Consider the following 27,976-nt stretch of genomic DNA (forward strand, 5'->3'; position numbering starts at 1 on the left):
GCTGAGGTGTCCCACCCTCCTCGCGCCCCCTTCCAGGAAAACACTGGCCCAGCCCTGCGGGTGCGGGATGAGGAGGGGCCAGTGGTCCGTGGCCCTGACCAGGCACAGCGGGCACTGAGGCCGTGGATCGCACCTCCCCTGGCAGATCCTGGCGGATGGCCCCACGACCATGAACCCGCTTAGAGATCCAGGACAGGGTAGCACAGCTGCCGCCAGTGAGGACGGGCCTGGGGGAGCTTGGGCCCATTAGGGTTCCCGTCCGGTCACTTCTGGACATGGCTTGTTCTCCTCTGAAGGCCAGCAGCCCCCTGCCTTCTCCCTGGGGCAGCAAGTGACATCCCAGCCAGGGGGAGGCAGCAGGGGTGACTGTGCAGGAAGGGAGCCTGGAAGGTGAGACCTCGGCTTTAAGCCTTTCACAAGGCCCAGGTCCCTTCCCGACACACTCCGGCAGAGCGGAGCCTCGGGGGAGCCTGGTCAGGAATGCAGGGTCCCCGGGTCAGGACAGCCTGGCTGGCAGGTGGGCCCCCGCCGAGCCCTGACCTCGGAGCAGCCAGCTCGGCCTTTCATCCCAGGGCTCAGGGCGTGCCTCTCGGGTCCCCGGTAGAGGCCCGGCTAACGCTGTGTCTCCGTGCGCCCCTCCAGGGCATGGCCAAGGAGGAGACGGAGCTGCGGTTCCGGCAGCTGACTATGGAGTACCAGGCCCTGCAGCGGGCCTATGCGCTGCTGCAGGAGCAGGTCGGAGGGACGCTGGACGCAGAGCGAGAAGTTAAGGTCTAACTGACGTCCACGCCACCACGTTCCGGCTCCCACTGGGCTCCCCCGCTTGACCCCCGGCCTTGGCAGGGACCCTCGCACCTTCCAGACCCGGCCCTTCTCTCCTGCGGTCACGGTCGGGCCTGGTGATGCTCACCCAGGAGACCGACACGCGGTTGTTTGGGAAGCAGCTCTGGCGGTCGCTCAGCGGCGGGTGGGCCCGGGCCAGGGCGGGCTACCCCGCCCTCCCGAGTGGAGTGGAGGCACCCTCACACCCTGTGTCCCGATGGCCCAAACGCTGTCATCCGTTTGCCCTGGAAGCTGTTCCCCGGGCAGCCGGGCACGCATCACGATAAAGTGCCCTGCGGCCTGGACCCTGTGAGAGCAGATTAACTCGAGGGAAGGGGGCTCAGACCCCCTAGAAGCCAGCTGGTGCTGGGTGGTGGGCTTTCACGCAGCAGGGCGCCGGGGGCTGGTCTTCTAGAGGAGGTCGGGCTCTGGGGAAGAAAGTGAAAGCGAAGTGCGGAAAAGGAGGTGAGCCCAGGGCGGGCAGAGGCGCGGGGAGGGGAGGGAAGGTGCCCGGGGGCCGTGCCTGGCACATCGCTCAGCAGCCCCTCTGCGTGTGTCCTGGTCATTTTCGTCCAACGACTAAAGCAGACCCTTCCGGCCCGCACCCAGCAGCGCAGTCCTCTTTCATCCCGTAAACGAGGATTCTCCCTGATAATGCCTCCAAATGAATCTATAGATCATCCCCCGTAATCTCAGCGAGGTCGCGTGCTTCCGCTAGGCCTCCAAGTTTCCCCTTTACTCCGGAGCGGTCCTTGCCAAGGGGCTACTCTCCACTGGCTGAACCAAAAGGCAGACAGTCCCCTTAAAGTCCCGTCCAAGTGGGCGCGTCTGGCTTTTAGAGAAAATTTGATGTATGTCTCCTCCCATCCTACAGACCCGTGAGCAGCTACAGGCGGACGTGCAGAGGGCGCAGACGCGGATCGAAGACCTGGAGAAGGCGCTGGCGGAGCAGGGGCAGGTGAGCACAGGGGCCTGGGTCCCCGGGAAGCTGGGGTGGTGGCCTGGTCCCCGGGCTGCAGTGCCCCCCCGATGAGGGTGGCGGTCTGTGGGTGTGTACGTCGGCGAGAACTATTCATCTGCACACTGAAGACTGGCACCCCAGCTCCCTTTACTGTGTATGCATCACACCTCAGTAAAAGATTTAAAAGCGGAAAGAATGCATATATAAAGGAATTCCACAGCAAGCCCCAAACAAGGCAGGAACCGTCCGTACACGCCTCTCTGGGCTTGATCAGAGATCCTGTCCATCTCTTAGCTCAAGGCCTGGATTTCAGGTCCCAGGGGTTTGTTGGTCACTCCCCTCAGCCCCCTCACCTCTGGGCTCTTCAAACCCCGGGGGGAGGGCATCCATCCCACGGGGCCTGAGCCTCCCCCTGACCTGCTGGATGGTGCAGCTCCAGGTGGACCTCCAGGGCTGGCTGGAGGACGTCCAGTGGGGTTGGGAGGGTCTGGGTGGGAGAGGACCAAGCGCTGTGCAGACCCACGGAGGGCCTGATGTGTTAACTACTGGGGAGACGGCTAGACAGACGGACAGGGCAAGGACGTGAGCCACTGCCTGGCCACATTGCCACATCCTCACCTGAGCGCATGAGGCCCCGAATCCAGTGCTGAGGCACCTGAATCACACAGGACTGGCCCACATCCCCACTCCTCGGCCCCTGCGCCCCCGGGCTGCGCTCGGCCTGAGGGAGCTGCACTCTGGAGCTGCGCACACAGCTCCAGGACCCAGACCCGGAGGCGTCATTCCTGGGCCCCGTCTGATGTGGCCGCCGAGCTGCTTGCGCCAGAGAAGAACAGTAGCCGAGGGGCTGGGAAGCGAGAAGGAGGAGGAGGTGGAGGAAGCCGGTCCTTTCGTTGCAGAAACGAGTCCTTCAAACTTGAAAAGAACTTCACAGAGGACTCTGCTGAGAAGAAATTTGGGGCCGAGTTCAGTGTCTGGACACCTCACTTTGTGACCAAATGCTGGTGGTGGAGGTTCCTCCAGGGCATGGAGCTGGAACTGGGGGTCGAGGACACCGGGCCTCCCCCAAGGCCTGACACAGGGCAGCCCAGCGGGCGTCCACACGGGTCCCACCAGAGCTCAGAGCCTGCCTTGGGCCCCGTGTCCCCAGGTGTGAAGTGGGAGGGACCCCCCACCCTGGCACCTGCCCTCTCCCCACCGGCCCGAGCCCCCTGGCTCCCGCTGGCTGTGTGTCTGGATCCCCCAGACCTGTGACGTCCACGTGGGCGCCTGGCCTGGGCTAGCACGAGCCTGGGTGCCGTCCACTTCTATCCGGGACCCTCCAAGGAAACGGGTGAAACCCTGGGTTTCCATCAGCTGTGGGGCAGAAGCTACCACTCCCTGGTTACTTCGGCAGCTGGGTGTTGAGTCTTTTTGTCACATCCCCTGTCTGCTGAATCGTGATTTCAATCATGGTTCCACCCTGCGGTGTATTTATTTCTCCACTTCGATTCCCTTTCCAAGGACACGAAGTGGATTGAAGAGAAGCAAGCGCTGTATCGGAGAAATCAAGAGCTCATAGAAAAGGTACACGCCTGCCAGGCCGCGTCTGAGCGTCTGGCTGCCTCCCGAAGAAAGCAGGGATTCCCTCGCGCTCAGGGGTTTGCGGGGTCCCCGCGGTGCTGGGCGGTGGGGAGAGGTTCCCCAGCGGAGTCCCAGCCGGGCCTTCTGTGCTTCTCACTCCCGTGGGGCTGCCCCCGACCCACCCCCGCCGTCTCCTGGGACAGGCGGCCTGGAAGGAGGCACCTGGGGTCCCGCCAGCCCCGTGTCTATAGCGGCTTCTCGGTTCTTGTTTTCTCGCCTGATGGGTTCTGTGGTTGGTGACGGTTAGACAACCTCTGTGGGCAGTTCATGGCCGTCCCCAGAGGAGTGGGCCCAGGACGGCTGGAGCCAGTCACGTGGAACGAGGAGGGGGGGGCAGTGGCTGCATGTCCAGAGGCAGGAGGGCCAGTGGGGCCTCACAGCTCGCTCTGGCGATCCCCTCATCACCCTGTCTTGGTAAGGGTGCTCTTGGTGACCTGTCCCCACCAGCAGCTGGCCTTGTCCACAGGCAGAGGGCGGTGGGGGGCAGCACCTTCTACGGCAGGCACAGCCCTTCTAGAAAAGGGCCAGGCCGGCCACAGCTCGCGTGCCTGAGGGCGCCGATCCAGGCCCACGGGCAGAGGCCGGTCCTGCGCCACCCAAAGCCGTCAGGCCCAGACGGGGCAGTGCTTTGGGTGCCATTCATACCTTAAATGCTGAGCGACACCTACCTGCTGGTCGTGGACCCTCTGCACGCGTCTTAAGTCAGCACAGCTGTTTCCGTGGTGCTCTCATGCTCACATAAACACTCTGTGCACGTAAGTGCTTGTGTGTACACAGAACGACCGCATACTTAAATGCGCATGCACACATGTAAATGCTTGTGTGTACACAGAACGGCCGCATACTTAAATGCGCACGCACACATGTAAATGCTTGTGTGTACACAGAACGGCCGCATACTTAAATGCGCACGCACACATGTAAATGCTTGTGCGCACATATCAATGTTCACGTGCGCACGTAATAGCTTGTGTGCACTCAGACACACATGTGCACCCTTAAACACTCGTGTGCACATCCACACCTGCATATACACTTGAACACAAGCACACTCAAATGTTCACGAGCACACACACACTTAAACACTCATGGGCGCTTAATTGTCACCCGTACACGTAACACCCACATGCACACATAAACCCTCATTTGCACACTTGAACACTCATATGTGCACTTAAAACCTGTGCGTTTGTCTGGCACGGTGCCCATGGGGTCACACTCCTGGCCCGTGGGTGCATCCCAGCCGTCCCAGCCGTGCAGAGTGACACACAGTGCAGTGGGAAGACCCAGCCCCCGAGGGCGCCGGCTAGCTCAGAGGGCGCTGGTGCTCCTGGATCCATCTGGACCCACTCGAGCCGCAGAGCAGGCCCCTCGGCCCCCAAGTTCAACTCCGGGGGACGGACTGAGTTGACGGTGCCCATGGTGGACAGGAGACCACTGAGGACGTGTGCCACGGGCTGCACTGAGCTTACCCCTTGGGAGGCGCGGGCCTCACACACGTCAGTTCTGGACGGTGGCCAGGAAGCCACGGCACACCCGCCATCGGACAGCAGTGCTCCTGAGGCCCTGGGCCAGCCTGGGCTCCAAGGGGCGCTGTCCTGGCCGTGGTGAGGCGCGGGCAGCTTGGCGACAGCTTACGCCTCTGCCCGCGGCGGCCCTTCTCTTCCTCATCTCTGCTCAGACGGCCCCCCGCCCAGTGCACCCGGCCCTGCGTCCCCCGCCCACCCGCTGCCGGTTTAGCCCAGGAGGGGACACACCTAGTCTCACCAGGGCGGCCCCCCGCGGACCGAGGCTGGAGTGAGGGCTCTGGGCCGAGGACCTGGGCCAGGCGGCCGTCCCCGTGATGCCAGCAGCCGTCAGGGAAGCTGAGAGCTGGCCTCACGTGAGACTCCAGGGCCTCACCCGTCTTTTATTTTACAGATTAAACAAATGGAGACAGAAGAGGCTCGGTTAAAGCATGAGGTCCAGGACGCGAAGGACCAAAACGAGCTGCTGGAGTTCCGGATCCTGGAGCTAGAGGTGCGGGGTCGGGGTGGGGTCAGAGAGCTGTCACCCTGAGCTGGTGCCGTCGAGGGCTGCGAGCCCAGCCCTGTCACTCAGAGGAAACAGATGCAAAACGGAACAAATTGTCCGCACACAGCTCTGGGGCCTCCCTCGCCCCCGGTCCCTCGTGACCCTGGCTGGCGGGCATGACCACCCCCTCCTACGACGCCACCACCCAGCTTCGCTTGGTGCGTCTCTGCACCGGCATTTCCGCCTGTCTGGTTTCCTGGCGTCCACGCACACCTGCAGTGTGGGGAGTGGGCCCCCATGAGTCCAGAGGGAGCTGCCCCTCAGTCCTCCCGCCCGCCTCCCGGGGGGCAGGAGGGCTGTGTGGCCACTCCGTGTGTGTCGCCCCGTGGCCGCAGGGCTCCTGCATGTGGTCCTGGATGAGGACGGTGGTGGCACCTCCAGCCACTGTCCTCTGTCCTCAGGGTCACTGAGGCCAGGCCCGTGGGGGACACTGCTCCTGGTCCCCTGGGACTCATATCAGCTCGTCGGCCCCGGGGGTGGGACTGCCCGGCCCCTCAGCAGGCGGGGGCCGCTCCCAAGGGCCTCCCCGTGGGTGGCTGGGAGGTCCCTGCCCCCATCAGTGTCCACACAGGGCCGTCCCCTGCTCAGGAGGAGGGTTGGGCCTCTGCTGCGGCAGCCGGGGCTTCGTTTTCACAAGGACCACGCTGACCGTGTTGGGTGGACTTGGTGTCTTCACCGTGTCCCCGGGCGGCCCAGCACTGCCCTCCAGGAGGGAGGGGACACCGTTCCCAGACTTCCGCTCTCTGTCTAGGAGAGGGAGAGGAAGTCGCCGGCCATCAACTTCCACCACACCCACTTCGTGGGCGGGAAGAGCCCCCTGCAGGCGTACTGCGAGGCCGAAGGCGTGATGGTAACGCCCCGCCCCCGCCCGCACACCCCCCCCCCGCACGCCCCTCGCCCCGCCTGCACGCCCCTCGTCCCCGCCCGCGCGCCCCCCACACCTGCCCGCACACCCCTTGCCCCACACCCCCCGCCCCTGCCCGCACACCCCTCGCCCCTGCCCGCACACCCCTCGCCCTGCCTGCACGCCCCTTGCCCCCGCCCACACGTCCCCCGCACCCGCCCGCACGCCCCTCGCCCCCGCGGCCGCCTGGCCCGCACTCCCTCCCAGCAGCCTGTCCCCCTGCCTCTAGGACATCCTGGTCTCGGAGCTGATGAAGAAGCTGGACCTCCTGGGGGACAACGCCGTAAGTGTAGGTCGCTCTCCTGACTTGTGCATGCCTCCCCGTGCCGACCGCCCTGCACGGTCCAGGGGCCCCTGTGAGTCCCGCTGTGGCCCTACCTCAGCCCACACCCTCCCACTGCCGGAGCTGCCTGGGACGGGCCCTCTGGCATTTAGGAGAAATTTCCTTCTTTCTGACACTGTTCCCACACGGGAGTTCGGGGCCTCTGCTCTCACCCTTGATTCTTCCAGCAGAGGTGCTTCTGGCCCCGTGTTCTCAGTTTCTGGAATCCCTCTCAGTCTCTAAGCTCTTCCATATCCTTGGTGGGGATGGGGGCTGTGGGTCCTCAGAGTGCCTTAGACACCTCAACTCAGGGCTTCCCGCTTACTTAGTTTGGGAGGAGGGGCAGAGCCTATATAAATAATCCCCGAATCTCACTTAGGGCAGAGTTCCAATTTCTGCAGCAGACTCCTCAAAAGAATACTAACTGCTGAATACTAATTGCTGAACCCTCCATCCACCCATCCTCCGTCCTCCATCCTCTGTCCGTCCACCTTCCATCCATTCTCCATTCACCCTCCATCCAGCATCCTGTGCTTGTTGAGCCCCTGCCCAATGCGGGGCGGGGGGGATCAGCTCTGCTGGAAGAGGGCCCCAATCCACACCCCAGAACGTTTCCGCCACAGGGTATCCTAACAAGTATACAGTCTACAGCTGGTCCTAAGGCACCTTGGACTCCACATCCTGGTGACTGCTCTCAAGGAAGATCAAGGCACTAAGTCAAATTGGTGCACTCCATGCAGTAGATGGAGGAAAAAAACACACGCAAACACACACACACACACACACACTTCTCACACACATACCAAAACCCAGGCGCTCATGCACATCCTTGGGGCCACTTCTTCCCAGCAGCTTCGAGATGTTCAGGGCCCTGTGTTGACAGGAATCCCTCCTCTCCCCACCTGCCCTTTACTTGGGAAGCAGTGAGGGCGGGGAGCGGGGGGGAAGCAGCTCCCAGCAGGGAGGCTCTCCTGGCTGTATTGCCCACCGCCGACCCTGCCACCAGTCAGACCCCTTGCTCCACGTCGGCTGCAGGTAGCGGAGGTGCTGGTCCACAGCAGGGATGGCCGTTGTCACGATGTGCTCCGGGGTTCAGCCTGAGTATCAGCCCCTATCACGGGCTCTTGGGAACATTTCAGTTCACAGCTGGAGAGACTGAAGCCCCAGAGGGCACCCACCCAGGTCACAGAGCTGCGGTACTGGCCAGCTAGGACGAGCCCAGGTCTGCCTAGTTCTGTTCGGGGCCCCTCCCAGCCCTGTAGCTGCCCGCCCCAGAGCACCAGTGCACGTGACGGCCCTGGAGCCGTCACACGGCCTCAGAGACGTGGGCAGAGGACACACTGCCGGTTTTATGTGCAGGTGACCTCTAGAGACCCTTGGCAGTTTCTGAAGGACCATGGGGGCGACCCTTAGGTCTGTCGTGTGCACATGGACACACTTCAGGCAGGTGACAGGGATAGCCTGGCCCTATCCCGTTCTCAGCCAGGGCACGCTGAGGCTGCGGCCACTGTCTCCAGCTGCTTCCCAGAAGGCTGCAGCCTCCCAGCTGGCCACGGGGCACCTGGGCCCCGGACCTCGGCTTCCTCAGGAGTCAGGGTCCTTGGAGTGGAGCAGAGGGGCCGGCGGGGGGCAGAATGGACCCCTGTCCTCCCTGGTGGGCCGTCCGCTCACTGCTGCTGCACCTGGGCTGCAGCGGGGACAGGTCACCCAGGGAGGGCTGCGAGGGTGGAGGAGACACACATTGCCAAGGCCATGGTCACCTCCAGGAGGGAGCAGGAGGGGCCCAGCCAGGCTGCCCACCAAGTGGGACATCACGGGCCCTTCAGCCTGGGCTGACCACATCCAGGTAGCTTCCCTCAGTTACCCCAAAGGCCCCCCTCAGCCCCCCACACTCCCATCAGGCCCAGCCCCGCCTTGGGAGGAGGGAGGGGACAGCCTGGCTCGTGTCCCCGGAAGCCAGAGGGATGAGGGGCACCTGGCCCCAGCACCACACCGAGTCGGGGCGCAGCGTGCCTGAGGACGGCGCCTGCCTCTGTGTCCCAGCACCAGGCCGCCGACCCCCACCTGTGCCTACTGCTGCCGGGGTAGGGGGTGGTGAGAGACCCCTGCCCCTGGGGAGCTCACGCTGCTGGGGGAGAAAGGCGGGAGGGCTTTCGGAGCGGGTGGCCCCGAATCAGGGAAGTTCTGGGGTGGGGGGGCCGCCCTCAGCTCAGCGACCCCAGGGGGCTCCTCCCTGCCTGTCTCTGCTCCCCGTGACCCCTGTTGGCTGTCCCACCGGTGGGCCCAGCAGTGGGGACAGCCCAGCTCCCTCCACCCTGGTGCTGACGCAGGTGGCACATCCTCTGAGGATGCCCACCGGCCCCAAAGCCAGAGTCACCCTGCCCAGAAGGACCACCCAGGCGGGCCCTTTGGGACGAGGCACGAATAAAACATGCAGAAAAAAGGCAAAACGGCAGGGATGGGAACCATTTCATAGCCATGAATGTTTGATCTTTGCTTCACATTCCTAAGTGGCGCTTTAATAATTCAGGCCGCCTGTGCAGAGAGCTGGCTTTAAATAAAAATGCAGCAGAGAACCGGGAAGGCTGGCTGCTCGTCCTGCCGCCATTGTCCCGTTCTGCCTCGCTGGCTACCCTAGACGTGGTCACCAGCAGTGAGAGGACCAGAGGGGGCAAGGCGGGGAGTCACCCCAGAGCTGGCAGGACCAAGAGGAAAGAGGATCACAGACTCCCGGGAGGGCCTTTAGTGAAAGCGACATTTAGCTGTGAACCCAGCTCGCCTGCGCCCATCCCATCAGCACCACCAAGCGCCCGTCACTCAACCCGGCCACCCCAGGAGACACTTCCCCTGACCATATGTGAATTCTGCTTTTGGATGCAGAATCTGACCAATGAGGAGCAAGTGGTCGTCATACAAGCCAGGACAGTCCTGACCTTGGCCGAAAAGGTAACAGTGACTCTGGACGCTGTCGGGACAGGGCCGGGCTTCCCAAAGCCTCCCTTTCTGGCTCAGCACAGAGAAGACGCTCACCCTGGGAGGAGGGCTACCGGGAGGTGGGGTTGGGGTCCACGCAATCTGTTTGCCTCGGGAGGTCTGGCATACGCACAGGTCAGCCAGCACCGCCACGCATGTTTGCAAGTGACAGATTCAGCCAGACCTCTCCCCAAGGCCACTCTGCCTCCGCCTCCCCCCAGAGGCCGGGAGGTATGGTGGGTCTGTAAACCGGCAGCATCTGTCTCACCTGCCGGGACCCTCCTCCGGGGGTCGCCCAGCCCACCCGGGCTCCCCACCCTCCAGCCTCTCTGCTCCCAAGGGCCGCCAGCCTGCTCCCGGTCCCACCCCCAGAGCCAGAACCCGCTTGGTAGGCCTGCTGGCAGCGCCCCCTCCCAGCGGCCCCCAGCAGGGCGGGGAGGGGTGTCCAGCAAATAGGAGCTCAGGGGCCAGCACCTCGGGAGAACGGGCCACCTAACATCCCTCCTCTCCCGGGGCTGGGGGGGCAGACTCCCTGGACACGAGGCGGGGCTGCGGGGGGGGACCCGGGCCTGGCCCGCACGCCGGGCACACGGAGCCCATGGTGCCAGCCCACCCTGAGTCCCACGAGGGCTGAGCCCCCCCTCCTGGAGGAAGAGTGGGAAGGGCAGGGAGGGCCAGGCCCCCCAGGCTGTCTCCCCGGGGCTCGGGGAGGTGGACTTTGACGCCTGAGTACCCTCCGTTGTGTCCAGTGGCTCCAGCAGATCGAAGAGACGGAGTCGGCCCTGCAGCGGAAGATGGTGGACCTGGAGAGCGAGAAGGTCGGTGTGCATCTGGCCACGCGGGCCCGCGCACCGGGTCGGCTGCGCGAGGCCCAGACGCGGGTCCTCTTGCGTTTCAGGAGCTGTTCAGTAAGCAGAAGGGCTACCTGGACGAGGAGCTGGACTTCAGGAAGCAGTCCTTGGACCAGGCTCACAAGGTAAGAGAAGCGCGGCCGCTGGAACGCCCAGGGGCGGCGGATTTGCGGTAGAAACGGGGAAGGTTGTTCCCACGGCCAGCACGGTGTCTCGGGGGCCACGTGGCCTCGGACCTGCCTGGGAAGATCCTGCGCCCAGTGTGACCAGCGTGGGGTCACTCTTTGCATTTCTCCTGCCGGACACCCCTCGCCCGGCGAGTTCCGAGGACGCCTTACTGCTCCGTCAGCAGCCCTTGGCCCCAGGAGTGCAGGCACACGAGCAGAAGTCAAGTGGGTATTTGAAATGAGCTGAGAAAATAGAATTCATTGAAGCAATGCATTTACAAATGAGATGAACACAGCTGAATGTCTGTCAGTCCATCATCCCGCCCGGGACCCCTGCTTCTGTCCATCTGCACCAACCGGTGCGCACGTGCCCTTTGTGCGTGCCTGCCCCGTGGGAAGTCATTTCCCCCCAAGAAACCTGAAGGGACGTCCCCGTGTGCGGTTAACCCCGACATCGGTGCCGAAAAGATGGGTCCTGGAGATGACATCAGGGAGACGGCTTTATGACACACGGACGCATGAACACACACGCACCCGCACACCACAGAAAATGTCGCCCTGGGACTGTGGATGGGGGCTCCTGCACACAGCGCCGAGGGATGCTGTCAGGGCCCCCGGTGATGCTGGGTCCGCTCCCGGTCTGATGACTGTCAGGGCCGCTCCCTGCGTGATACTGTTTGGGGGCCACCTTCCTCCAATTCTGGCAGGAAGGCTGCACGTTTTGCTCTCCCTCCCTGGTTTTCTTGACTCCACGGTTAGGCCTGCACTTCCTGCTGGATAATTAGCCATTTTATCTGCCATTCACAAAGCCCTGTGCAGGAGGGAGGCACCTACCACCTTGGGATGCCCTGGGGGGGTACACAGGCCTGTGGGAACCTGCTGGGTCTCACACCCTCCCTGCTCTGTGAGCACAGGAGCCACAGCTGGGTTTTGAAGGGGAAGGGTGGTCCCTGCCTGGCTGAGGGCCATCTAGGGCAGCTGGGAGCAGAGGCCTGGCCATTCACAGACGAGGGCGAGCACTGGGGTGAGGCTGTGCACACAGAGCCGGCGTGCGGGCGGCCCGTCGCTCAAGGTCATGCACGTAGGGAAGGTCAGAACATCTCCATCTCCTGCCAGTCTTGGGGTGAAGCCATGGTGATGTTAATTCTAAGCCCCACGCTCAGCTGCCTTTATTTTAAAGCTGGAGCGTATCTTAAACACACTAAGCTCTTTGGCTCTAGGAAGTGGCACCTGATGGGTGTGTGAGCTGGCAGTGACAGCTGGGGACAGGTTATTTTGTGGCGTCAAGAACAATAACATGTAAGCGAGGAACAAAGGTTTCTCCCCCCCCCCCCATTTCCTAAAATGTCTACTCAGCCAAAAGGACTTTCCATAGTCATTTTGCCTGAAGAAGAAGAAGCGTTCATTTCTGAAGAGGTTACATTTTTGATGGGAAGATGGGAAGAATTTGGCTTTTTCAAAGATTGTATCTATGAAATTTCCTGAGGAACAAGCTTTAAAAGTGCTCCAGATCAAAGTGCTAAGTCACTAGGAATTTATAACAAGGTCTGTATTTTGGCGGCTGGGTGGCAGCAAAGGGATGATTCAGCATGTGTGTCTGGGGACCAGCAGCGTGGCCAGCTCTCCACGTCGGAGCCCTGGCGGGGCAACGCGAGGGCCCTGGGCTGGAGCCCCCCTGGAGTCTGAACCCTGCTCCCCACCAGCAGGGCCCTGTGCAGGTCGTCCAGCCCGGCAGTCTCATCAGCCTGCCTCAGTGTCCTCACCCGTGAGCCAGGCCTAACAAGAGCACCTGCTTCCTGGAAGGGGCGGGACTGAAGGGCTTCATGGAGGTGAAGCCCTGAGCCGGTGCAGGCACACACAGGCACCCACGGGCGTGGGCATCCTTAGGGTTATCATTTGGGACAGAGGAGGTGAGGGGCTGGGAGGCGGGCAGAGGCTGGACACGTGGGGCCTCATGTGCAGGCAGCAGGGAGGGAGGCAGACAGACAGACAGACAGGGAGAGAGAAGGGGAGGAGAGGTGGGGCAGGTGTATGTCTCACAGTCTGGAGGCCAGAAGCCTGACACCAAGGTGCTGGCGGGGCCACATCCGTCTGAAGCTCCAGGGGAGGCCCTCCTGCCTCTTCCAGCTCCTGGGGGCCCAGGCGTTCCCGGGCTTGTGGCTTAGTCACCCCAAACTCTGCCCTGTCGTCACATGGCTTCCCCGCATCTTCCATGACTGTCTCCAAGTTCCCCTCTTCTTCCAAGGCCGTGAGTCAGTGGATTGAGGCCCCCTAATCCAATCTGACCTCAACTGCACTGGGTGACATCTGCCTATTTCCAAGTGATCCACATTTCACAGGTTCTGGGGGTTAGGACTTGATGTTTCTTTGGGGACACGAGTCACCCCACAGGCAGCACTGGGGACCGCAGAGCTGACGGCCTGGCGCCTCTGCACTACTGCAGACAAACCCTGTGAGCACCGCCCTTCTTCCTTCTTAGCGACTCAGAAGCCCAGGGTTTGGCGAAGGTTGAGAGCAAAGGAAGAAGCCTTTGTTGTTCTTTCCTCAAGGGACACCCGCCTGGCCCACTGCCCCTCTGGCCCTCATCCGACTCTGGCCTCAAATTCTGCTGACCTCGATGTCCCTAATGTTTCACTGCACGTTAAACATCGCGTGGAAGGGATGCTCTTGAAATAATTACTCCCGGACTGTTTCCACCCTCCAGAACATCATTTAACCGGTCCAGGCGGAAGCAGTCCCCTCTGTGGGCTGGCCTGGAGGCGTCGTGACCCCAGAGCTGGGTGCCCCAGTCCCCCAGGCCGGCCCCGGGGGAGGCGGTGAGGACTGACGTGCCCCCTCCCGCCCCCAGCACATCCTGGAGCTGGAAGCCATGCTGTACGACGTCCTGCAGCAGGAAGCCGGGGCCAAAGTGGCGGACACGCTGTCGGAGGAGGAGCGCGAGAAGCTCAGGGTGGCGGTGGAGCAGTGGAAGCGCCAGGTCATGAGCGAGCTGCGCGAGCGGGACGCCCAGATCCTGCGGGAGCGCATGGAGCTGCTGCAGCTGGCGCAGCAGGTGCGCGACCTCCGGGCGGAGCGGGGCTTCCCAGGCCTAGCCCCCTGATGGCCACACCTCCAATGACAGTACCCTCCCGTGGCCATGCCCCCAAAGGTCATGCCCTCCAGTGGCCACGCCCCCAAAGGTCATGCCCTCTCGTGGCCACACCCCCATATCCCTGCCCTCCAATGATCATGCCCCCAAGGCCAGGGCCTTCCACTGGCCGTGCCCCCCGATGGCCATGCTCTCCGGTGGCCGTGCCCATGGGGGGCCCTCCTGCCGGACTGCCTGTCCCTCCAGACCAGCCTCCTGGGCCGTCCTGCCCAGGCCTCTGGGTGACACAGCCCCCCTCCTGGGTCCCCCCAACTCTGGGTCTCTTCTGCGGTTCCTCCCTCAGTGGCAAGATCCCAGTGAAGGTGTCATCTGGGGAGCAGAGGCTCATGGGCTAGGGACTTGGGGACCTTCTCTTGGCCTACAGGCACTTGGGGCCCTCAGGCCCGTCTGGCCAGTTCATTTCTAACTGGGAGTGAGGGATCCTGGCAGACTAGACAGACTTGGTGTGTAAGACATGCCTCCGCTCCCCTGTGTGTGCTGGTGTGGGCTTTGTGGCTGTGTTCCGTGTTCAGATACACTAGTGAATCCAGGTTTACTGTGAATGTCAGAGGGCTAATGTCTGAGCAGAGGATTGGTCAGCTACCAGGACCCTCGCTGCCAGATTCAGGGTGGTCAGTGTGAGGACTGCCACCTGCAGCCCCTCGCTCCCATCAGACGGGCTGTGATCAGAGCTCAGCTGCTTCCAGGGTCCAGGCCAGGCATCCAGGTCCGGCGTGGGCACACACATGTCCATCTGCCTGGCAGTGTGCACCAAAGTGAAGACTAGCGTTTCCAAACGTGAGGTCAGCCTTGCCAGGAAAGTCCTCCCCGTGACTGGCTTTGTGACCCTTCTGGCTGCTCCTCTCACTGCTGGAACGGCGTTTGGGAAGGACTGTGAATTGGGCCCTTACCATTTCCTTGGGCTTCGAGCATCATGGTTTATGATCTGGAGATGTAGGAGGTGGGAGGGTGTCATTCCCGGCACAGGGAGCGTGGCCGAGGGGAAAGCTGTCCTCCTCTCTCTTGCTGTTGCAAAGAGCACACGGAGGGAGGCTGTGTCCGTAACGGAACCTGAGGCAGGCACACTGGCTCTCCTCCCGAAGCCAAGGCTCCTCAAAGTCGGCGGGGAGGGCAGCCCGAGGCCGCTGGCCCCCTCGCCGTGGCCAGCATGGCAGCTGCTCTGTGACGACTGGTCCACCAAGTACCTGTGCGAAAATCCTGAAAGGCTTTTGCCCACTTGGTTTCCCAAATATTCTGATTATTGAGGATTTTCCTTCTTTTAACATTGCAGAGAATTAAAGAATTAGAAGAAAGACTAGAAGCTCAGAAGAGACAAATAAAGGAACTGGAGGAAAAGGTAAGACAAATACGAACCTGGGGGCTTGCTTTGTTGCCGGAGCTCACACAAAGAGGGAAGGACAGGTAACTCAGGATGCCAGGTAGCACTAGGTCTGAGGTTGGGGTATTTTTGGACAGAAAGAGGCTTCAGGGACGTGTCTGCTCGGGACAAGGAGGCGGAGCCCAGGGTCTGGGAACACCCCATCTGTGACAACCCAGCCGTGCCACCCCGAGGGCCGTGCCTCTCACGGCCTCAGTTTCCCTTGCCGTCGGGGTGCCTGCAGACCAGCCACCAGCTGTCCCTTTAGTGTGATTCCTTGACTGTGGCTCCCCCGTTTGGAAACGGCAGGTGCTGGGGTGCAGCTGGTTGGGGGCTGTGTGGCTTGGAGTCGGGGAGGACTGTCCAGCTCTTCTCCCGACGGCTGGCTCTGCAACTCCCAAATCAGGGTGCACAGAGCACGCTCAGAGAGAAGCCTGCAGGGTGTGCTTCGTTCTAGGACAGTTGGGCTCTTTTGGTCTGTGATTTAGGTTGTTTCAATGGCTTCTAGCAGGCAGACTGCTTGTTCGCATCTTGTGACCGGTCTTGCCTGTGGGGTGGATCTCACCGAAGGCTGCCTCTCCTCTGAGCCTCCCTGGCTTGTCCCTGCCGGAGAGAATGGGAGGCTGGGGTCTGGACAGGACCCGCCACCCTCAATGGGCCACACGTCCTTAGCCCTGCCTGGGAAGAGCCAGCAGAGGGTCTGTGCTCGCGGGGCACGGGGACCCCTCCCCATGGCAGCCCCTGCAGCTGGTCCTCCCCCTGCCCTGCCCACCCCTCCTCCAGATGAACCCGGCCCCTTCCCTGGGCACTTTACTGCCATCTGCCGAGCGGTCTCGGTGGTAACTTGCAAATCCAGAGCTGGTGACAGGCCCCTAGAACCGTGCAGGGCACGACCTGCACAGCAGAGAGGCAGCTGCGGAGCAAGTATGTGCCTGCCCATGGGCGCCAGACCGTGGGCGACACACACCTGGCTCGCCTGGGGAGGCCGGCGGGACGCGCAACCTCGAAGCGTTGCAGTCTCTCCCACAAAATGAACCTGTCTTTCCTTTTGCATCTTAAAGTGAGAGCATTTGTTTGTATTAAATACTAGAATTTTAAAAATTGGGTGTTTATTCTTTTAACCTAGCTGAAGGAGCTCTGCTTTTCCAAGCAGTTGTACCACCGTCAGATTTTCTCTTGTGTCTCAATTGGCTGGACACCTCCCCCAACCCAAAATGAGGCTCCAAGTGTGAAATGTATTCAGCAAGTTGGCTGTGCTTTATCATTTATAATGGGACTGAGACCAAAATATTGTCACGGAGTGTGGTGTTTGCCTGGCACTTGCATCGTCTTTCCGTAAGACTCCTGTCATCATTATAGCCACTTAGCGCCCTCACCATCAGCCCTGGTGACAGGTCCAGATGGCAGGTCCCCGCCACTCCCCCAGAGGTGAAGTGACCAGCAGAGCCTCCCTCCTGACTGTCACCCGCAGCCTGGCCTCTGGACGGTGCAAGGTCCCTGGGGAGGGGACAGCGCCGTCACTTCAGGCCCCTGGCAGCGCAACCCTTAAACCACTGGACAGCAGTGCGCCAGGATCTGCTCCTGACCCCCAGCTGGCATCTCCACGTCGCTGTCTGTGATCACGTTATTTCTTGCCAAAAGCTCTACAAACTCTTCTTTCTCTTTCTTTCCTTCCATGTCTCCACCCTCCCCTTTCCTTTTTAGTTTCTATTTTTGTTCTTATTTTTCTCCTTAGCTTTCATTCTGTGGTCATAGCTCTCCTGGGCACCCTGGCGTGGTGAGTATTTTGTCTGCATCATAAGGACCAGCACGGCCCCCGCTGTTCCGTAAGCAGGAGGTGCTTCCGGAAGGGGACAGCCAGGGGTCCCCCAGGTCCTAGAGGGGAGGGGTCTGCCATCGTCAGAGGGGAAGGGGCGCTTGCCTTCCTTGAGAAGGAAGGAACGCAAAGGACCCCCTCCCACGGGACCTCCCCGGGGAAGAGATGTGCACACAAAACCACTCCTGTTCTCTGCTCCGGGCAACTCGGCAGGGAGCAGTGCTGGTGGTTTCGTGTCTTTTTGCCTTTTCCGTGTATCAAGTACAAGCTTGGGTGACACTGGAGATTCAGCCAGAGATGCCCACTTTCCCCGACAAGCTGGGCTCGTTCACGACATCACAGTCGTGCTGAGCTGTGGCATCGTGCCCGCGGCTTTCAGGCCAAGGCCGCATGTGAAAGCTTGACCACCGCTTCCTTCCTAAACAAGATGAGAGGACAAGTAGGGCGTGGCCTCACCATCCCGTCTCCGTCTGTGGCCCCCGCCCTCAGAGGGCCTCCCCTTGGGAGCAGGGCCACCCTTCCTCATAGCCCCATCCCTCCAGCCCTTCCCTCTCGCCCTGCAGCCTCCCTGACCTCTGTCCTGCGTCTCTTTTCTTCCAGCCCTCCGAGGAGCCAGACCCCTTTCCTCCAGCTGGACCAGAGAACAGCAGGTGCCCCAGTGGCAGAGGGAGATGCCGCATCTCATTCCTGAAGACCCAAGAGGATCTGGGCTCTGCATACCCCCTCCCGTCGAGGAAGAGGGAGAAAGGGGGTCTTTGAGCACCTCTGCGGGGGACTGTCCATTTTGATGAGCCAGAATTAGAACTAGTTCTCTGACTGGGGCTCCTCTGAAAAGACCTTGTCTTGGCTGTGGACCCTGGGCTCCTTCCTCGGGACGCAGCCTCCCAATCCTAGTTACAGGGACGCGCGAGCCCCCCGCTGCACAGGTGTAAGAGCTGCTTCTGTGCAGGAGCCCCAAACTCCCACCTCGCTTTGTTCCCTTGATGACAAAAGGTGTCTCAAAGGAAGATTCCCAGAAACAACGCAGGCACCCCGCGAAATGCCGCAATGAAGCTGCCGCCACGGTGGTGACCTTCGTTCAGGGAAATGGGGACGGTTCACAGAGCATCTCAAGGACCGTTGCCCCGCGTCTTCCAGGACGGACGGGCTATGAAGATGCTGCGACTCACTGGCTGGGGTCCTCAGCACTTACTGACCGACACATCCTGCCACCCTGCCTCGTTGATGACGCTGTCACTCGCGGGAACAGAACTGTGGCTGCAGCTTCCCGCCCTGAGCTGCGCCGAGGGACTGACCGAAGGGGTGACTGGGGAGCCTGGTAGTGGGAGCTGGGACCCGAGCAATGGACCGACTGGGAAGGGGCCTGACCTCGTCGGAGACGCAGGGGCCAGAGGACACCTCAGGCTGTGCAGCACCGCAGAGGCCCTGAGGCTGCAGGCGAGGCCAGAGCCACCCCATCCAGAGCTCCAGCCTGCACGCTCGAGGGGCAGTGCCCGACGAGGATGACAGAGCCCCGGGGTTCTGCGGACGTGAGAAGGGGGCCCGACGCCCAGGTGGCCAGCAGGTGAGGCTCAGCCGTCATCCCTGGGACACGGCGTCTTCCTTCCCGCCCTTTGTGGGCCCTGTGGGCGCCAGCACACCTCCTACTGGTCTGTGGGATCCCACCTCCTCTGCGGCGAGGTTGGCCCCGTTTGAGATGTAGGTTCAATTTGCTGGGACGCTGGCCTTGCAGCAGGAGCCCTGGTGTCTATACAGGTGAGCGGGGGCAGGTTGAGGGCGGCTCACCTCCCTCCATGGCCTCTGGACCGAAGTCTGCTCCCTGGGGGCATCTGGCGTGGGCTTCTCCCTGGTCTGAGGTGCTGAACCCATTACAGGTCTTCTCCGCCCAGACCCAGGACACCCCACGCCAAGGCCAGCCGAGGCCTCCAGAGGTGCCCAATGGTGGGTCCCAGGGCACATCTCTGAGCTACAAGGGCAGCCTCTCTCAGCTCCTGGCAGAGAAGAACTCCTCAAGGGTGCCCGGCCACTTCTGCTGACTCGGGCCCTGGCCCTGCACCCCGAGTTCTGCTGGCCTGCCCCGCCCACCCCCGTCTTGCTGCTCCCAGAAACTCCAAAACGAGAGAGCGTCCCACTTTTTCTTGTGGAGCCATCCCTCCCACTGACCCTGACTCCCAGCGCAGTGGGCCCCCCTGTGTCCCCAGGTCGTCACCTCCTCTCCCTGCATCCCTGGGGCGGCCGAGTGGGTCATCCCCACGGCGGGGACGGAGGATCTGGACGGGGCATCACGCTCCGCTAGTGAGCTTTCCTTTCCAGGCAGAATCTCCTCGGCAAGCGTGTTTCTGTGGGACGTGGTGAGGCTCTGGTGGGGATGCAGTTCTGTATCCGAGTCTGCAGGGTGTGATGTGGGGCGCCGTGTCCCCCACCCCTCCCCATCACAGAGCCACCTGAGCCTCTAACAGTGGGGCTGCAGGGGCCCCAGGAGACGCGCCACTGGGCAGAGAAGGGAGTGAGGCAGAGCAGATGCAGAGGCAGAGGCCAGAGTGAGACCGCCACCCGCTCACTCAGAGGGGCCGCGGGACACTTTGCTCATTCACGCGACACGTCTGGGCACGTGTTCCTCTAAAGGGGCTCATCTCCGGAAACCGCAGGCGGTTAGCCTGGTGCAGGGCCCAGGCACGGCGGTATCTGCTCCCGCGTCCCCAGGGGCGCAGGGCACAGCCTCAGGCTAGAAAGGTCACTCTGGAGGCTGGTTCTGGAGTAGAGCCTGGTCCCCGCCTGGTCCCCGGCCCGGTCCACACGTGGGCCCTCAAATCCGAACACGCCTGGTCCCCGGAGCTCGGGGTCCCTGGAGTTCAGGGTCTCCTCTTAGAACTTGCGCTGAGGTCCTTGGGCTGCGCCGTATCGTGTGGAGGAAAGTACCATACGCACCAGCACTGCGTTTCCGATTGCTTGGCGAGGACGGTCCACTGTCACGGCCTGACCTCAAAGGTCACCTGTAGCCGGTGAAGGACAGTGAACAATGCACATGGCCACGGCAACACCTGTGTCACAACGCACTGCCCGGAGGGGCCGCACGGGAGGCGGGGTCGCCTCTGCCCCATCGGGATCATCCCCGCAGCCTTCCCCCTGCTGAGCCAGCCTGGCTCTGGGGTCTGCCTTGCCATGTGCCCAGCACGGGGGACCTGCCAGGGCTTGGAAGGTGCCGCAGAGCCGTGAGCAGGTCTCACCTGTGGAGGAGCCAGAGCCAGATAAGGATGGCTGAGGGCGTGAGAACAGGTCCAGAGGCAGGGGGCAACGGGCGGGCATGGGCTACCTGGGGGCCAGGAGACCTCCAGGACCTGGACGTTGATGGGGGCCCCCCTTGGACAGAGCCATTTTGTGGGTCTGGGGACCCAGAGGTGGCTCAGACCAACTTCCAGGTGCTCACGTTGGGGTAGCCTGGGTGGGGGGCAGTGGGCGTCACAGTTCGGGGACAGAGCTGTGCTGCACGTCTCGGCTCGGCACACTGCACAGTAGCCTTGGGGCCAGACGTGCATCTGGTGCAGTGCGTGCAACACGAGACATTAACAGCTTCCTAAGCAACCATCTCCTTTCTCCCATCAGCTTTTTTTTTTTAAGATTTTTTTTGATGTGGACCATTTTTAAAGTCTTTATTGAATTTGTTACAATATCGCTTCTGTTTTATGTTTTGGTTGTTTGGCCGAGAGGCATGTGGGATCTTAGCTCCCCGAGCAGGGGTCGAGCCCGCACCCCCTGCAATGGAAGGTGAAGTCTTAACCACTGGACCTCCAGGAAGACCCCATCAGCTTTTTTAAAACCTTTTATTATAAAATAGTTACAGGGCTTCCCTGGTGGCGCAGTGGTTGAGAATCCGCCTGCCAATGCAGGGGACACGGGTTCGAGCCCTGGTCTGGGAAGATCCCACATGCCGCGGAGCAACTAAGCCCGTGAGCCACAATTGCTGAGCCTGCGCGTCTGGAGCCTGTGCTCCGCAACAAGAGAGGCCGCGACGGTGAGAGGCCCGCGCACCGCGATGAAGAGTGGCCCCCGCTTGCCGCAAATAGAGAAAGCCCTCGCACAGAAATGAAGACCCAACACAGCCAAAAATGGATAAATAAATAAATTTAAAAATGGTCCACATCAAAAAAAATCTTAAAATAATAAAATAAAATAATAAAATAAAATAGTTACAGATTTAAAGAAAAGTTGCAAAAATATTATAGTGTAAAGTTCCTGTACACCCTTCACCCAGCTTCCCCGTTGTTCACATCTCATGTAATCACAGCGCACTTTCCAAGCCTAGCTGGTCCACCCACTCAGTTCAGACAAGTGTTTCTGCTCCAGGACCCCATACTCTGTTGAATCGTTCTCCTGGTCCCTCCCAGTGGGCGACAGTTTTCTTAGCTTTTCCTCGTCATCCTTGACCTTGGCACCCTAATAGGAGCTAGTGGGTTATTTCGTGGATTGTCCTCCAGTTTGATTTGTCTGATGTGTCTGAATGATTGGACTGAGGTTATGCATTCTTGGCGAGACTGAGCCCAGGTGACCCCTTCTAAGTGTGTTTGATCAGGGCGGCATGACGTCCATACACTGTATCCCTCTGATGTGAACCTTGATCAAGGTTCTGCCAGGTTATCCACTGAAAAGGTATCATTTGTAACTATAAATAGATGGGGAGAGACACTTTGAGACTAAGCAAGTACCCTGAGCCTCTTCAAACTTTTGCCCAATAACTTTAGTGGACATGAGTGGGTCTTTCCTGCCACAGTGATTACTGCCTGTTCTCGTGGTTTTCTATCCCTACGTTCCTTCTATTTTGTTAGAATTTTTCTCTGGAGAAGACCTGTCCCCCTTCTCTCATTTCTTTCTTTATCCAATTATTTATAGCAGTATGGGCTCATGGGTATTTAATTTATTCTATGGGTTATAATCCAACACCATCTTTACTTATTTTCTTGCTCAGATTGTTCCAACTTAAGCCACTGAGCTTTCCAGCAGGTTGATGCCTCTGTCCTTTGAGTTCCCTTCTGTGTCTTGAGCCCTTTCTTTCTTTCTGTCCCCTCAGGATGCTCAAGCTCATCTGTATTTTCCCTGCCCCAAGCCTGAAAGCAACCACTTCTCCAAGGAGCTCTGGTTCCTTCTGTTGGAGAATGGTGTTTAGGAACCAACATCTCTGGGCTGGGTGTGTTTGCTACTCCTGGGGTGATAGTATTTCTAGGCCCTCTCGGGGGCAGAGCTTGGAAACAGACATCTGTGTGCTAATGCATGCATACCCCCCCTCTTTGTTTATTTCTGCTTCTATCTATTATCTATCGTCTGTCATCTATCTATCATCTATCTATCTACTATGTATCTATGTATTTATATAGCTATTATCTATCATCTATTATTTATCTGTCATTTGTCATCTATTTATCTATCATCTATGTATATATCATCTATAATTTATCATCTATCATTTATCTGTCATCTATCATCTATCTATCTATCCATCTATCATCTGTGGGTCTATTATAAAACCACCAGTTCATACTGACACTTGGAATTCGAGGCCAACCATTCAAGACTCATTCCTGCCCCCCCTTTCCTTATCTGTAACTACTTTCTTTGGAGATGTGGCTCTCTCCATATAAACTGTGCTACTTATTTGCCCCACCCTAGTATCCACACAAAGACATTTCAGAATTGCTAACCCATATCCCCTGTGAGGAACAAGTTTACCAGCGAGGAGACATTTGAGTGCAGTCCCTTTTATCTTTAGCCTTAGAGTCTCCAGACAAAATATTGTTTTCCAGAATGACGTAGTCTGGTTCTTTTCCTCTAGTACATTGTCCATTTGTGGCCATTTAGGTTTGTTTGTTATATCTTGGATTCCATTGGAGTTTCCTTCACAGAGTGATTTCTTAAAAATTTACACAGCACAGTTCCTGTTTGTACTGTGTAGTCTCTGGGTCTTGACACAGATGGGCACAGAGTCACGATACACGATACAGCACCATCGCCCCAGCTCCCTCTGCTTCCTGCCACAGTCACCCCATCCATCCCCAACTCCACCCTTGGCAACAATGGGCTATGTTCCCTTCCATTTTTGCCATTTACAGGTCTTATAAGTGGAAAATATGATATGTGCATTCAACATGTAGCTTTGGGGTCTGGCTTTGTTCACTTAGGAACATGCATGGAGGATTCCCCTATGTTTTTGTAGTTCATTCCTTTTTATGCTGAGTCATTTCTGTCGCATGGATGTGCCACACTTGTCCACATCTATCTGCTTGTTTCCTGTTTAGGGCAACTGTGAATCAAACTGTTACAAACATTCATGCACAAGTTTTTGTGTAAATACAGGTGTTCATTTCTCAGGTAAATACCTAGGATTGCTAAATGTGTGCTCAGTTTTATAAGAAACTGTTGTCCAAGGTGGCTGTACGTGTTGCATTCCCACCAGCGAAGTATGTGGGAAGATTGCTGCTCCGCATCTTTTCCAACACTTGATATGCTCAGTCTTTCTTGGGGGAGGAGGTCCATTCTAATAAGGGCATAGATGTTATTTTAGTTTTAATTTGCATTTATCTAATGACTAATGACGTTGGGCATCTTTTTATGTGTTGATTTTCCATCCGTGTATCTTCTTCAGTAAAGCGTCTGTTGAAATCGTTTGCCCATTTTTTAAATTTGATTTTTGCTTTCTTATTATTGAGTTTTAAGACTCCTTTATACATTCCAGACATACACCTTTGTTGGTGCAAAAGTATTTTCTCCTTTATCTTTTTGTTGTCTTAAGAGTATCTTTTGAAGATAAGTTCTTAAATTTTGATAAAATCTAACTTATCAACTTAAAAAGAAATAGGTTGTATGGTATTGGACCTAAGAAAACTTTGCCTGATTCAAAGTCACAAATATTCTCTCCCATGTTTCCCTCTGGAATTGTGTGGCTTCATGTCTTCCATTTATATTCATCATCCATTTTTAGTTCATTTTTGCGTTCGGTGCACAGTTTTGGTGGAAGCACACTTTTTTTGCATGTGGTTGTCCAGCCCTTGTCTCCTCCCACCCCCTTTGTAAAGAAGTCTTTCTCTTTTTGATTAAAATGCCTTCTGCTTGGCTGGATCAAGTCCCCACTCTGTGGTCAGCCCTATCCTGACTGGAGTGTCCTCCCGGACTCTGAGTCACCGCATACCAGGAGGCAGGGGGACAGAGCTGCTGTTTGCTGGCGTCCTCCACACACGGCACGCCTGGTCCCCACTGGGTCCTGGGGGGTGGGGCTGGGTCTCCAGGGACCTCGCCTGCCTAGCTCGGGGCCTGGAAGCCCAAGATGTGTGAGACTAACTGTCAGCGGCTCAGATTTACAGCTCTCGGCGGAGCAGGCACTGAATACCGATGAGCCCCCTCTCCTCTGAGCCTGGTCTCAGATTACTCACGCTGTGCCGAGGCCAGGCGGCCAGAAATGACGGCTGCTGCCGTTTTGAGGTTCAGGGACGAGCTGCTTGCTCAGAACACGTCCACAGTTAACGAGCATTGTGCACACGTGGAAGGGGAACCTTCGTTAAAAAAATATCCGTAATATTTTCCATCATAACCTAATGAAATTGTCTTTTTAATTTGTGTGTGTTGTTTTATGTTTAAGCAAAGGAATAAAAGGCAAGGTGTTTTTGGTCCTCGTAGAAGGCTCACCCAAGTGTGAACAGCAGCTCTCGAGGCCGTTCGTGCTGGTGGGTGGGGGGGTGTGGGGGACGAGCGCTGCCTTTCCATCTTGGGAGGAGGGACGGGTGGTGGAGCCCCCAGACCCAGACACTGAGGGGCCCTGTCAGGGCGGCTTCGTCAGCCTGGGCTCCAGCCCCAAGCGGGATGAGGGGGGCTCGGGGCTGAGGTCAGACACATGCTCGTCTGATGGCAGGTGACAAGCCCGTGCACGGAGCGTGGTGGCCGTGCTGCCTGAAGGGCCACTGCTGGGCGCGTGGTGATTCGCATCCCTGCCTGCCCCTCGCAGCCCCTCATCACAGGGCTTTCTTCCTCTTGGCTTCTTGGTGCACAGAATTGCATTCATCCTGACACTGGCTCATTCCTGCCACTGGTCTGGCAATGGCCCACGTGCTCATCTTGTTTCTTGGCTACACTGACTTCTAACCCTATGACCCCGTACCGTCACCTGCCCCTCCTCCAGGAGGTAGCTGCCTTCTGGACCCCGGGGCAACTGCCCTGTGCAGAGCTTTGTGGCAGATGCGTATGTTTCTAGGAGGTACAATTGTCACTGTGTTTTAAGTCCTCGTAAGAGGTGTCACGCTGTCTGTGCCTTTTGGACGCACTGTGCACTTAATATCACTGTGCTTAGACTCGCTCGTCCTGTGACCTGTGTGTCCCCTCACCCCTGTCTGGAGCTCCCTCATGGAACTTCACCACACCTCTAATGGACGTTTGCGTTTTGCTGTTGTGAACGATGCTTCATGAACATTCTTGAAAGGTCTGTGGATGTGCTGGTGCAGGAGTTTCTTCTGGGTGTCCGCCTAGGGGTCATCAGGGGTCATCAAAATACAAGTGCTCGACCTCAGGGGATACTGACTAACTCCTCCGGCTCATGTTAGCTTTGGAGCTTTTTTTTTTTTTTTTTGCTCTTTGTTTAGAATTCTGTGTTTACCTTGTGGCAAAAGCTGTTCTCTGACGTTACTGAGAGGTTTGCACATGGTCTCAGACAGAAGTGGGATAACTGCCTGGAGGCCGACGGTTTCCCCTCCCCCGGTTTGTGCCTGTCTAATCTGTTCTGTCCAGGAACAGCTCGTGGCCTGCGGCCAGCTGTCTAGCGCTCTGTAATGTCACCATCTTGGTTAAAGCAATGATGCGTCTTTTCACTAGCATGACCACGAGGCCATTAATAAGAGATGCCGTTATTAGAGAAGTCGGTGCCGCAAAAGAGAGCTGGACGCCCCCTTGTAGGGCTGTGAGAGCAGCTCCTAGTGACCCAGGCAGGAAACAAAACAAGAACCAGCGGAAAGAAGACAGAAAGGGTGTGCTCCCACCCACATGCGGGTCTGCGCGTGTGGTGGGCACGTGTGGTCAGGTGGAGGCCTGGGAGCCTGGGCAGCGGGTTCTGCGCCCACACCAGCCACGAGACGGGTGCGCGCACAGCACGTGAACAAGGGCAAGTCCCCCTTCTCTCCAGGAGGGAGGGGCTGAGCTGGCTTCTGTGTACCTTTCTGGCCGTTCCCCGGGGGCCGCGCCCTGGCCCTTGTAACCTGGGCTGATGCAGGCTAGGTGGAGCCCTGTGTGCTCAGGCGGTTGCAAGACGGGGAGCCCAGTGCCTGCCTCGGCCGGTCCTGCACCGCGAACACAGCACCAGACGCTTCCCTCCTGGCCCCGCTGGAATTCCTCCCCCGCCCCGCCCGGCCCCCCTCACCGGAGCGGTCCTCCTGGTACCCAAGGGCAGGGGCGTGTGAGGCCATGGGAGTGGAGGGCAGGCCCTCAGCAGGCTGAAGAGCCGCGAACAGGGGAGCCTAGCCCCGGGGCTGTGATGCGCGAGGCCCGTCACCCTGCGCTCGGCGCCCCCCTGCCCTCCGGAGCCCCAGGGCCGCCGCCTCATGCGCCACTAGGAGCCCAGTGGTGCGCCCGCCACCTGGCCAGCCGGGGCCCAGCCTGTGGTGGTGCCTGGCCGCCACCCCCTGTCCACGCTCTGGGCCGCGGGCCATCACCCATCCTCAGCGCAGCCCAATGTAAAATCACGTAACCTCTCCCTCCAGAAGGAAGGTAAGGGTGCGGTCCTCGGTGCCCACCGTTATCGAGGCATCACCCCTCCCCTCACCAGGCAGTAGTCCACCAGACTCTGCCCCCCTGGGCTGGGAGCGCCACCACGTGCCATGGTTCCCTCCACGCCCTGCGTCCCTCCTCCCACACAGCGTTCATCCTCGTCTCCATCAGTGCCCTGTCCTCCCGCCTCTCCGTGAAGCGCTGCACATGCAGGGACGTGCCCAGCTCGCTCACTGTGGAATCCTCTGTGTGGACCCCGGTACACACTCAGGTCGTGCCTGGCCACTAACACACAGTCAAATAAATGACGACGCAGTAAGTGGAGCGACGCGCTCACGAAGGCCAAAGGCCATGTCTTCTCCATCTGCAGCCTCACGGCCTCCTGAGGGTCCAGAAAACAGTGGAAGTGGGTGCTCCCCAGTTCCCAAGACGACCCGCAGGCTCAGTGGCCCACCAGGATTCTCAGGACTCAGTACAGAGTGGTGCCGCGGCTCAGATCTATTGCAGTGATGTCATCAAGCTAGGCAGCTGGCTCTGCAAGGGCAGAAGACACAGAAGGAGGCTGGAGGGACCCAGGAGCAGATTCCCTACACGCTGTCCCGCCTGTGGAGGCCACACGGGCACACCCTCCCCAGCCTGAAAACGCGGCTGTGTGTGCGCTGTCTCAGCCGGGGAGCCGGGAGTGTCCACTGGAGACTCGGAGCTCAGGGTTGCTACTGGGGCTACTCATCTGGGCACCGCCTGCCCGTTAGAATGCCGGCCCTCAGAAGGAGGCAGGTGTTTGCCATAAATCACATCATTTGTACAAACAGTCTAGGCCAGCCCACGAGCACGACCTCTTCTCTCCGGGAGAGTTTCAAAGGCCAGGTTTCCAGATGCCAATCAAGGGCCAACCTGGCAGGCAGGCCCCTGTGCAGACTGTAGCTCAGCTTCTGCCCAAAGAGGCGCTCTTGAATGAGGAGCCCCCCAGGGCCAGGGGACCAAGGGCAGACCCACCAGGTGACCCCACACTCGCCTGTCCTGGGTCTCCCACGGCTTCAACTTGGTGAGATCTCGGGCTGACTGGGGGGATGGTCAGGAAGTTGGGCCAGCGGCCGAAAAGGGAGGGGTGGAGGACACCATATCGGAGGACATGGGACTGAGGGGTCTGTAGGGACTTGGGAGGTCTGGAAGCCTGGAAGCAGAAGCATGCCTCTGTGCGTGTGTGCGTGTGTATGTGTGTGT

The 27,976-nt window shown here is 59.3% G+C and overlaps 1 protein-coding gene across 9 annotated transcripts in view; it reads left to right on the forward strand.

Moving 5' to 3' along the window:
• Nucleotides 1-27,976, forward strand: part of JAKMIP3 (Janus kinase and microtubule interacting protein 3) — a 102,415-nt gene that overhangs the window by 69,586 nt on the left and 4,853 nt on the right. For 3 of the 9 annotated variants that reach the window (XM_082407101.1, XM_082407103.1, XM_082407104.1), the window contains 13 exons: nt 643-771; nt 1,697-1,780; nt 3,287-3,349; nt 5,327-5,425; nt 6,231-6,329; nt 6,613-6,672; nt 9,586-9,651; nt 10,428-10,496; nt 10,577-10,654; nt 13,545-13,748; nt 15,115-15,180; nt 16,906-16,978; nt 17,618-17,708. In XM_082407101.1, the coding sequence (XP_082263227.1) occupies nt 643-771; nt 1,697-1,780; nt 3,287-3,349; nt 5,327-5,425; nt 6,231-6,329; nt 6,613-6,672; nt 9,586-9,651; nt 10,428-10,496; nt 10,577-10,654; nt 13,545-13,748; nt 15,115-15,180; nt 16,906-16,956 (1,068 nt within the window). In that variant the 3' untranslated portion in view covers nt 16,957-16,978; nt 17,618-17,708. Of the gene's footprint in view, nt 1-642; nt 772-1,696; nt 1,781-3,286; nt 3,350-5,326; nt 5,426-6,230; nt 6,330-6,612; nt 6,673-9,585; nt 9,652-10,427; nt 10,497-10,576; nt 10,655-13,544; nt 13,749-15,114; nt 15,446-16,905; nt 18,582-27,976 lie in introns of those variants that run through there. The other 6 variants (XM_082407102.1, XM_082407105.1, XM_082407106.1 and 3 more) reach the window with 4 other exon arrangements.

Source organism: Balaenoptera borealis (assembly GCF_965194805.1).
Source record: "Balaenoptera borealis genome assembly, chromosome: 10".
NCBI lineage: Eukaryota > Metazoa > Chordata > Mammalia > Artiodactyla > Balaenopteridae > Balaenoptera > Balaenoptera borealis.